Source organism: Mangifera indica, chromosome 13 (assembly GCF_011075055.1).
Source record: "Mangifera indica cultivar Alphonso chromosome 13, CATAS_Mindica_2.1, whole genome shotgun sequence".
Classification (NCBI taxonomy): domain Eukaryota; kingdom Viridiplantae; phylum Streptophyta; class Magnoliopsida; order Sapindales; family Anacardiaceae; genus Mangifera; species Mangifera indica.
In genome coordinates this window covers 12,193,630-12,204,395 of record NC_058149.1, presented here as the reverse complement: position 1 = coordinate 12,204,395, position 10,766 = coordinate 12,193,630, and the positions used below count along the sequence as shown (strand labels likewise).

Here is a 10,766-nt window from a genome sequence, read left to right as displayed (position 1 = left end):
CGGAAGAAATGGTTACAGGGGACATTTCAAGCCTAAATGCGTTTGCTGGGCAGATTAATCCTCGATCTCTTCGATTGGTGGGTGAAATTGGCAACCAAAAATTTCATGTCCTCATTGACAGCGGTAGTACCCATAATTTTATCAAACCGGTATTGGCGGAACGACTCGGATTAAGCATTTTGCCTACAACAAATTTCAGAGTTTACATTGGTAGTGGAGATTACTTGATGTGCCAATTCTATTGTCCAAAGGTTCCTGTGACACTTCAAGGAAATACATTCGTGTTGGACTTGTTTGTATTGCAAATTGAAGGCCCAGACGTGGTTCTTGGGATTCAATGGTTACAACAGCTTGGTAGAGTATTCCATGATTATTCAACCCTTTTCATGGAATTCATGTGGGAGGGCAAACAAGTAGTGCTTCGAGGAGATTTGGCCAACACACCAAACTTGATAACTCTTCATCAATTTCAAGTTCTGATGCAAAGTGCCCATGTTCATAGTCTTTTTGAATTAAAATCTCTGCCAGTGGAGGAAACTGATGATAATCCAACGAAGCTAGAAACGCAGGTTGTGGAAACCATTAACTCTTTCCCAGACCATATCAAAACACTACTTTATCAATACCAAAATTTATTTTTTCCGCCATCTGGCCTTCCGCCCCATCGAACCATAGACCATAAAATTCACCTAGATCCAACCACTAAACCAATTAATGTTCGTCCCTATCGTTATCCGTATTTTCAGAAAACTGAAATGGAAAAGCTTATTAGTGAAATGTTGGAGCAAGGGATAATCAAGCTGAGTCAGAGTCCTTTCTCGTCCCCAGTACTGTTGGTTAAGAAAAAAGACGGCAGTTGGAGATTTTGTGTTGATTATCGAGCTTTGAATGCTGTAACAATAAAGGATAAATTTCCCATCCCAACAATTGATGAGCTACTTGATGAACTTGGGGGTGCCTCAATTTTTAGTAAGTTGGATTTAAGGGCCGGATACCATCAAATTCGTGTGCATAAACGTGACACTTACAAGACAGCCTTTCGAACTCACGAAGGGCACTATGAGTTCCTGGTCATGCCGTTTGGTCTTACGAATGCACCGTCAACATTCCAAGCAACCATGAACCAAATTTTTGCTCCATTTTTGCGGAAATTTGTGATTGTTTTCTTTGACGATATCTTGATCTATAGCACTTCTCTACAGGACCATGTCTCGCATTTGGAACAAGTCTTAGAATGTTTGAAGTCCAATCAGTTTTTTATTAAGCTCTCTAAATGCCTCTTCTGCCAGGACACTATTGATTACTTGGGCCATGTGGTTTCAGCTCGTGGAGTGCAACCGGATCCTCAAAAGATTGAAGCAATGGTACAGTGGCCTATTCCGAAAACCGTAAAACAATTAAGGGGATTTTTAGGTCTCACCGGGTACTATCGACGTTTCATTAAAGGGTATGCTACTATAGCAGCTCCCCTCACAAATTTGTTATGCAAAGATTCTTTTTCCTGGACACAAGAAGCCACTGATAGTTTTACGGCCTTGAAGCACGCCATGGTTGCAGCACCGGTTTTACAATTACCAGACTTTTCTCTTGATTTTGTTATTGAGACTGATGCCTGTAATGTAGGGATTGGAGCTGTTTTAATGCAAGCGGAGCACCCAATATCGTATTTCAGCAAGAAGTTAGGACCAAAAATGCAGGCCGCCTCGACATATCTTAAAGAATTACATGCAATTTCAGAAGCAGTTCAAAAATGGAGGCAATATCTTCTTGGCAGGTTTTTTATCGTGCGTACAGACCACAAAAGCATTAAAGAGCTTTTTCAACAGGTTATTCAAACGCCTGACCAACAGGTGTACATTCGAAAGCTGATCGGCTACCATTTTCGAATTGAGTATAAACCTGGCCATGCAAACAAAGTTGCGGATGCTTTATCACGTTTGCATGAGAATGAAAAAGGTGACACATCAGCTGCTTGTTTTTCCTTGGTCACAAAGCCGTCCTTCGACTTACTGAGTGCATTGCTTGAGGAGAATAAAACTTTATCAGATTTAGTGCAATTACACAAACAGTTCTCGGAAGGTGCATTATCTCGTTTTTACTCAGTTAATGATGGTTTCCTCCTTTACAATAATCGCTTATATATCAGTCCAAATTCTACTTTAAAATCTATTTTATTGAAAGAATTTCATGATACTCTACTTGGAGGGCACGCAGGTATTAAGCGCACATTGGTACGCTTGTCAACTAATTTCTTTTGGCCTCGTATGCGATCTGATGTGGAGAAGTTTGTCTCTAATTGTTTAATATGTCAACAGATTAAAAATTCTACCCAACCCCCAGCAGGTTACATTCAGCCATTACCAATTCCAGCTTTGGTTTGGGATGAGGTGACTATGGATTTTATCATCGGCCTCCCGCCGTCACACGGGTTTGGGACCATTCTGGTGGTGGTTGATCGTCTAACAAAATCGGCTCATTTCGGTCCACTACCTGCTAAATTCACAGCCATGAAAGTTGCGGAATTATTTGCTGATATAGTGGTAAAACTTCATGGATTTCCTAGCTCTATTGTATCAAACCGTGACCCCATCTTCTTGAGCAATTTTTGGAAAAAACTTTTTGAACTCAGTGGCACCACTCTACATCACAGCTCATCTTATCATCCGCAAACTGACGGGCAATCAGAGGTTGTGAATCGGGGGCTTGAGCAATATTTGAGAGCTTTCACCCAAGACAAGCCTAATACATGGTCATCTCTACTTGGCTGGGCGGAATTCTGCTATAATTCTAGCTACCATAGTGGACTGAAAATGTCACCATTCCAAGCACTGTATGGTAGATGTCCTCCTTCCATACCTCTCTATTCGAAGAGCTCTACGTCAATCCAAGCGCTTGATGAAGTTTTATGGGAACGAGATGAGTTATTACGCTCTTTAAAAGACAATCTGCGACAAGCTCAAAATCGCATGACACAGAAGGCTAATGCTCATAGACGGGATGTCCAACTTGAAATTGGTGATAAAGTCCTTATACGTCTCCAGCCTTACAGACAAACTACTGTAGCTCAGCGATCTTCGCAAAAGCTGGCGAAACGTTACTATGGTCCTTTTCCAGTGGTGGAACGTATCGGTCCAGTTGCGTACAAAGTGGCATTGCCAAGTGGGAGTAAAATCCATCCGGTGTTTCACATATCTGCACTGAAGCCATATCAAGGTACTGCCTCTATAGACCCTCTTCCATTGCCCCCACTGTGTAAGGGTAACAGGCCATTATCATCACCGATTGCTATATGTGCAACACGTACCATTCTTCGTCAAGGCAAAGAGGTGCGTCAAGTTTTGGTGCAGTGGGCTGATAGCACTCCAGAGAACTCAACTTGGGAGAACTTTGATGAATTTTGTCAGCTGTACCCCAACTATCACCTTGAGGACAAGGTGATCTTTGAAGGAGTAGGGAATGATACAACCAAATTTATACACTTGGGGCAAGTTGAACAGAAGCAACAGAATACAGAAGATGAATGGCAGGTGGAAGAACAACAAAAGCTAAATAATGAGGAACAGCCCAATAGTGAAGTCCAGGAAGGGGTGACGTCCAACAATTATCCAAAAAGGACTAAGAAACCACCTATGTGGCTTAATGATTTTATTAGATGAAATAAACTTATCTAGGATGGATGAGAGCAAATAGAATTAGTAGGTTTTATCTAATTTAGTTTGACATTATCTTGATTAGTGGAGTCATATATATCTTGTTTTTGTATTTATCAGGATTAGTTGTCATAGTAGTTATCATAGGAGTGGAGTTATACATATATATATTTGGCTTTTGTATTTCGGAAGAATAATAAAGAATAATTTTGCTCTCTAATTCTTTCCTTCTCAGTCTTATTAATCGGAGCTGACACTCGCTCGAAGAGTGGCTTAATTTACGGCCAGCCTATATTTCCAGATTCGTAGGTGGGTCGTATCATTTTATCTCTAGTATTTAATAATAAAAATCGAACAGTTCGGTTAATTTTTGTAATATTTCATATAATCAAACATGCTTGTGAAGAACGAAACAAAAATTGGATAAATTTTATTTCCCATACTTTGCCAAATTTCAATTACCCTTATTATGCGAATCTCACATACCTATATAAATCACATGAAAAATTTTCGGCATCATGCGTGATTTGCATATTTAACTAATCAAATGTAAAAATTTAACTACTTCCATATAAAATTTTGATTAGCTTTTATGATGTATATCACACATTTATGACAAGTATCATTAAATTCGAACGTTCATATATTCTCATCATGTATGATTCACATCGTTGAAATAAATCATAATAATGAAAAAAATAGAGAAATATGAATTTTCATACGTGATTTTTCTATTTAGCTATTTTAATAATACTCAGTGACAAAATTCTTCAAAAACATAATCAAATCATTATATTTCAATAACAAAAAATAGAATTAAAATATTTATATTATTATATCAAGTCATCTCAATTTTCATAATAAACATAAGTAAAAATCTATATCTTAAATTAACGATAAGAGATGAATGATTTATTAAATTTTTTCTTTTTTTTCCCAAAAAAAACCAACAAAATATTTATAATTAAGATTGAAAATATGATATATGCAACAATTAATTTATTTGTAGAGTGCACATGGGTTTTAAAATAGTTAAATTGAGTCTTCGATAAATTCTCACTTTTTAAATTTTGAAAAGTCAAGTTCCAATTTTTGCTAATAATTTCCAATTTTTCATAAAATAAAATGATAGAAAAATTATATTATTCATATTTTTCTATTTCCTCTTTTTTATCTCGTTCTTCCTATTTTTCCCTCTATTTTTTTATTTTTCTTTGTCCTTATTATTTTATTTTCTTTTTCAAAGATTTGGTGGTTAACCGATGATTTATCATCCACTTGCCTCAGTCAAAATTCTTAGGCTATAGAGAGGGGATAAAAGTGTAAATGGAACCAATAAGCAGTAAAGAAGTATCCGAACGCAGTACAATGGTAATTACGTGAGCCCACGCTTGTATAGCGACGTTGCCCTAACGATCTCTCTCTCCCTCCCTTTTAGTGAAAGACAGTGAACTGAATAGAGGAGGCATGAGGAGCTGCAGAGACGGCGTTGTACCTGGGGGCAGCAATGGAGGGTTTGGCAGCACTCCAACGGTCGACAAAGGAGTCGATTTCGCTAATTATTTCTGCACTTATGCCTTTCTCTATCATCAAAAAGAGATGCTCTCTGATCGAATCCGCATGGACGCTTACTATAACGCCATATTTGAGAATACTCATCACTTCCAAGGAAAGGTAAACTTCTTTTAGTTATTGAATATAACTTCTGTGAAAATCTCAAATTTTGATTAGTTTATTGTATTTGTGGTGAAGACCGTGTTGGATGTAGGAACGGGAAGTGGTATTCTTGCAATTTGGTCGGCACAAGCAGGTGCGAAGAAGGTATATGCTGTGGAAGCTACGAATATGTCAGAACATGCCCGCACACTTGTTAAAGCTAATAATCTTGATCATGTAGTTGAAGTGATTGAGGGGTCTATGGAGGATGTTAGCCTGCCGGAGAAAGGTATTCAATTTCTAATTTATTTTTAACCTTATGGTTATAGGCCAGGATAAATTTTGAATTACATTTTGGTTAATATGCAGTTGATGTAATTATATCCGAGTGGATGGGCTACTTTCTCCTTCGGGAGTCTATGTTTGATTCTGTGATATGTGCTCGTGATCGCTGGCTGAAGCCCACTGGAGTCATGTGAGTAATATATTTAATATGAGTTGTGTGTCATGTACAATTACACATTTTGGTTATGCCCTTACTTTTGGAGCGCATAAAACTACATACTGAAAATGTTTTTTGTTTGCAAGAATCACCCATGGTTTGTGTAATGAGGCTCTAAGTATGCATTAGCAGCATCTTTTCTAGCCAAATATTTGACCTTCTTAGGTAAATGATCCATAATATAATTTGGGTAGAGCTTTTTGGTTTACAACTGTTATCCTTGATTTGATTTTAGCCAGTGAGAGACAGCTTAGATGTTAATTTGGCTTTTATATCATTTTGTTGCTTCCTATACTTAGGTATTAGGGGTAGGGTAGTTTTTGATTCAAGGTCCTCTGAAGATTTGACCTTATATTAATGGGAATGATAACACCCTTTAGTGAGATACAATTATGTAATGTTCTTGCCATCTGCATATATTTGAAGTCTTAAACAAGATTAGTAAAATTTATAGATCTGAGTAGTGCTCAATCATGGAAAAGGAATATTTCGTGATACTGAAGACTATATGTGCATATGGCTCATTTTTTTAATATTAGGTGGGAATGATAAGTGTAGGGATTCAGATAGAAATTACTTCTAGCAGTCCTTTTTTTTTTTCCTTCAAATTGCTTGAATTAGCACTTATTGGGAGAGACTAGAGAAGCAAAAATTGGAGAATCCATATCTTTGTCTAAGTCAATATTTCACGGTCTCCGCATTCAACATAGTTTGATATTCAATGAATTTCTACTCTCTTGCGCTTATTTTTCAGTTGAGCTGCAGATTTGTTTTTCTTCTCTCTCCTTTAGTTTGAGCTTGCTCAGTTATATTTATTTATTACTTATGATAACTGTAATTTATTTTTCGATAGGTTAATTGAACCAATTTTGCTCTCTCAGGTATCCGAGTCATGCTCGCATGTGGATGGCACCTATTAGGTCAGATTTGGGGCATCAAAAAATGAATGATTACGAAGGATCCATGGACGATTGGTATAGTTTTGTCCAAGACACCAAGTCTTCCTATGGTGTTGACATGAGTGTTTTAACAAAGCCTTTCTCTGAAGAGCAAGAGAAATATTATTTACAGGTAAATTTTAGAAGTTGCTGACCCTTTAGTGTATTATCATAAGCAAGGGTATTATAATCAGCATTAATTTTTCTTCTCTGCTGCTTCAGTTTTTAATCTTTTGTCATCTCATATTTGTTGTCATCAATGTATGCTTATAACTATGATATTTAGTATGGAAATTATACTTGCTAGTTGATATGAACCTTGGGGGGACAACAACCCAAAAACTAGTTATTGCGATTGAAAAATCCAAATCCATATAAATCTCACAATAGAAGTTCATGCTTTCTGATGCAGAATTCAAGTTTCATATCTTGCTCTTGGAATCATAACATATCACCAAACTTTATAGCCCCAACACCCACGTAAGTTGGTTGTGTGCTAGTTCCTTGCTAGCTTTGAATGAACATTGTAATGTTGATATCACCACTGACCTCATGTTTGCAATTAGGAGACATAAGGGTAGCTTTGATACAAATGATACAAACCTTAGAAAAAAATCATATACCAAAAGCTATTTGTTGAGATTGGAGAATTTAAAACCATATAAACCCACACTAGAAGCCCATACTTTCCGATGTGGGATCTAAACCTCATACTTTACACTTGGGATTATAACACTAGCAAAGCAGACCTATCTCACACTCCTTCCTCACTGCCTCCTCCTTCCCATTACTCTAAAGTTTTGAATTGGTTAATAATTTCATCTTTTGTGAGCATTAGTTGAATGGTGTGACCACACCAGCTGGTATGCTGCTTATTATTTTGGTTTCATTTCATTGAGGAAAATTTACCTTTGAAAATTTCACTCATTCTGGAAGGGAGTTAGATCAGCTTTTTTGTTGACTTTGGATATAATTTAAGGTTTCTTTTTGGAATGTTTTGCTCATCAGAACTTTTATGTGCTATAATAATCAAATTAGTCTTTATCTGCTGCTTAAATTCTTTGTAAGCTAATCTGATTATAATTTCTATGATTGTGGAACATATTACACAAATAGTTTGTTTATCTATTTGACCCTTTCTTTTGTTGTGTTGTACAATCAATAAGAGCATAAAATTAATTTTTGCAGACATCATTGTGGAGTAACCTTCATCCGCGTCAAGTCATAGGGACAGCAGCTATTGTGAAGGAGATTGATTGTTCTATTGCCACTGTGAATGATGTCCTTGAAGTCAGATCAAACCTTTTTTTATCAATCACTGGAGAGAGGACGAGGCTTTGTGGATTTGGTGGATGGTTTGATGTCCATTTTAGAGTAATTTGAGCTTCACTGCAGCTTATTTTGGTGGCATGCTTCTCAGGCATCCATTTTCTGAGTGGAGTGTATATAACTTTTCAATTGGTTTGGTGCACCAGGGAAGCAAGGTGGATCCCGCTGAGAAAGAGATCGAGTTGACAACTGCACCTTGTATATATGATGGCACACATTGGGGCCAGCAGGTCTGTATAAAAAAAATAAAAATCTGTTTTTTTTTTTTTTTTCTGATCTATAAGTCTTTTCACTATGGCATGTGTTTTCCTCCCCCAGTTATACAATGGACCTAATTCTTAGGAGATTATATTGTCTGCACCTTTTTCTTGGCGAAGTTGCACAGTATCAGCTACTTTTTTGGTATACTATTTGTTTTAGTCTTTTCTATTGTTAAGACTTATAGTGTGCACCTATTTTTTATGCATGTATTTAGGCTTGTTACCCAGGAACTGTAATGAAAGGAACATAGGAGTTTGTTGCTAGGTATTTGACCAAATAGGAGCGTCCGGTTCCTATAGAACCTATAACTAAAATACCCCTAGAGGGGGATAGGGCTAGGCAGAGTGACAAGGGTTTTTTTGCAGTCTTGTGCATTTGATGATTGTTTATTTCTTCAGTGACACTATTTTCAATGTAATATTAAAGTACTGTCTGTTTTACTAGGTTTTCCTCCTCCATCCTCCTATTCATGTTAGTGAAGGGGATAATCTGAATGTTTCTTTCTCAATGAACCGATCTAAAGCAAATCATCGATTGATGGAGATTGAGCTCGGTTGTGACATTAGACAGTCTTCTGGCAATATTCTTCCGCCATTCAAGAACAAGTTCTATATAGAGTAAGGAAAGAAACAGTTCACATACTCTGGGAACTTTAACATTAGCTAAGGTAAAAACAGTAACTCATTTATTTACTAAATTTGAGAACACTATCTTCCTGTGCCCTTTGATGTAGCCATAGATTACTGTCTTTCTATGCATGATCGAAGTTCACTTGCTAGGGCCTTCTTTGTGCATGGAATCCAAAATCATTCTATGAATGCTAGAACTTCTGCACATACATGCAACTAGATTTAGCAATGGAATGTATGTTTGTCTTCCAAACTTAATCAAAACTTGTTGGTGACTTAGAAATTTCTTACTTAGTAAGTTCATTTATAAGTTATGAGAGAATTTTTGCTTAAATTGTCAAACTGATTTGTAAAAATCTTTCAAAGCAACAATTGGGTGGAATTTGATTTAAATTTTGTGAAATATTATTAAAACAAAATCTGTTTGTATTAATGCTTGCCTGTATCTGGTTAGTTTGGTAATGTAGTAATCTTAAAAAGTTTGATTTTATACAGATGTTGCACAATTCCCGCATCTATTTGCTACAGTAAACCTTGTCTGAGAGCTTTGTGACGGTACTTAATTTTTGTGAAGTGATAAAAGTCTCAGTATGGAAATGGGAAGTGCCAAGTTTCTGTGAGCTCTTAGATGAACTAGACTGGCTAACTAGAAAGATCCTCTGGTTTCTGTCTGAATATTTCAGCTTTGAGTTTACTTGATCACAAAATTTGTTTCATGTACTGAAGTAACGGTTGCTCTGAATAATCTCAAATGGACTAGAAACTGAGATTATTTAGAAGAAACGACATGACCAAATGGTTATATTCTTTTTTATGTGTTTATGTGCACCTTCAGATATATAATATTTCGATGTGTTTGGAGAATTTTTCATCTTTCACATTCTTGTACTTGTTTCATTAGGGAGGATAGAATTGCATGGACTCTAATGGCGACCCTTTTGTTGTTTCTGTTTGGGCAGTGTATGATTGGAAGACATTTGACCTCAAACATATGCATTTTGGTAAGAATCGCATTCTTGTATACAAATGTTTCAAGAAATCCCATAAATGGGCATTGTGGTGATTTTTTCCTTTTGCCACTCCAAAGTTGAAGTCAATCTGTTGTATTTTGAATGACCAATTTTGTAAACGTTTTATTTCATGCTGTCTTTGTTTTTTTATTTTTTATTTTTTTGGGCAAGGTAGCTGATTTACTGTGCCTGCACAGGCAGTTTTCAGTTCTTAGTTGAAATTCAAGAATTTGAAGGTGCATGAGGAATTTTTTTTAATGTGTATATTTTGGGTAGTAAGCCAAAATAGTGCAATAAAAGCCAAATCTATAACAAGCACATATGTGATATGTAATTAAGAAATCCTACTATATAAATCAAATGTCGGGTCCATAGATCTCGGGTATTAGCTTGAATGGTTACGCTGAAAAATGCTTTTGTGAAAATATTAGGATTTGATTAGTGTGATTCTTTTCTCATATGAAAAGCTTAGGCTAATTAATTTGAAATCGAATGGTGAGGTGGTATAATAAAATGAAATTGTAGGTTATTTGATGTAATGGTTATGAGTTCAGTCATTACATTTCGGAGTTTATTTATCCGGCAAAGTTAGGTGAGTTTCTCAATCATCAAAACGGTGTTGGGTTATGTATATTGATTGGTGATGAAAAATTATATTAATATTCTCATATTTTAATTACTAAATCGCATTTTTAGATCAATAATGCCGAGTAGTATCAAAATATACTTGCTTGCAAGCAAAATCACTTTTTTACCCATTTTGTCGCTGATAAAAAGTAACAAACAAAGAG

The 10,766-nt window shown here is 36.2% G+C and overlaps 1 protein-coding gene across 3 annotated transcripts; it reads left to right on the top strand.

Annotated features, from left to right (window-relative positions):
• The first annotated feature begins 4,996 nt into the window (after positions 1 to 4,996).
• LOC123193974 (protein arginine N-methyltransferase PRMT10-like) lies at positions 4,997 to 10,223 on the top strand. Of its 3 annotated transcripts, none has more exons than XM_044607072.1 (8): positions 4,997 to 5,324; positions 5,403 to 5,595; positions 5,676 to 5,781; positions 6,690 to 6,879; positions 7,935 to 8,120; positions 8,222 to 8,305; positions 8,781 to 9,003; positions 9,925 to 10,223. In XM_044607072.1, exons 1-7 carry the CDS (start codon positions 5,118 to 5,120, stop codon positions 8,955 to 8,957), a joined length of 1,143 nt encoding a protein of 380 aa, XP_044463007.1. In that variant the 5' UTR covers positions 4,997 to 5,117; the 3' UTR covers positions 8,958 to 9,003; positions 9,925 to 10,223. The 3 variants fall into 3 exon arrangements, with proteins under 3 accessions (XP_044463007.1, XP_044463008.1, XP_044463006.1); XM_044607073.1 differs by having other exon boundaries at positions 9,867 to 10,223; XM_044607071.1 differs by lacking the exon at positions 9,925 to 10,223 and adding an exon at positions 9,461 to 9,829.
• The last annotated feature ends 543 nt before the right edge of the window (positions 10,224 to 10,766 follow it).

What these genes read in the sequence shown, in the direction of transcription:
- LOC123193974 (XM_044607072.1), top strand. Translation starts at nt 5,118, where the DNA reads ATGAGGAGCTGCAGAGACGGCGTTGTACCTGGGGGCAGCAATGGAGGG. An exon ending in CTCATCACTTCCAAGGAAAG is followed by an intron (nt 5,325 to 5,402) that starts GTAAACTTCTTT and finishes TTTGTGGTGAAG; the next exon opens with ACCGTGTTGGATGTAGGAAC. An exon ending in GCACACATTGGGGCCAGCAG is followed by an intron (nt 8,306 to 8,780) that starts GTCTGTATAAAA and finishes CTGTTTTACTAG; the next exon opens with GTTTTCCTCCTCCATCCTCC.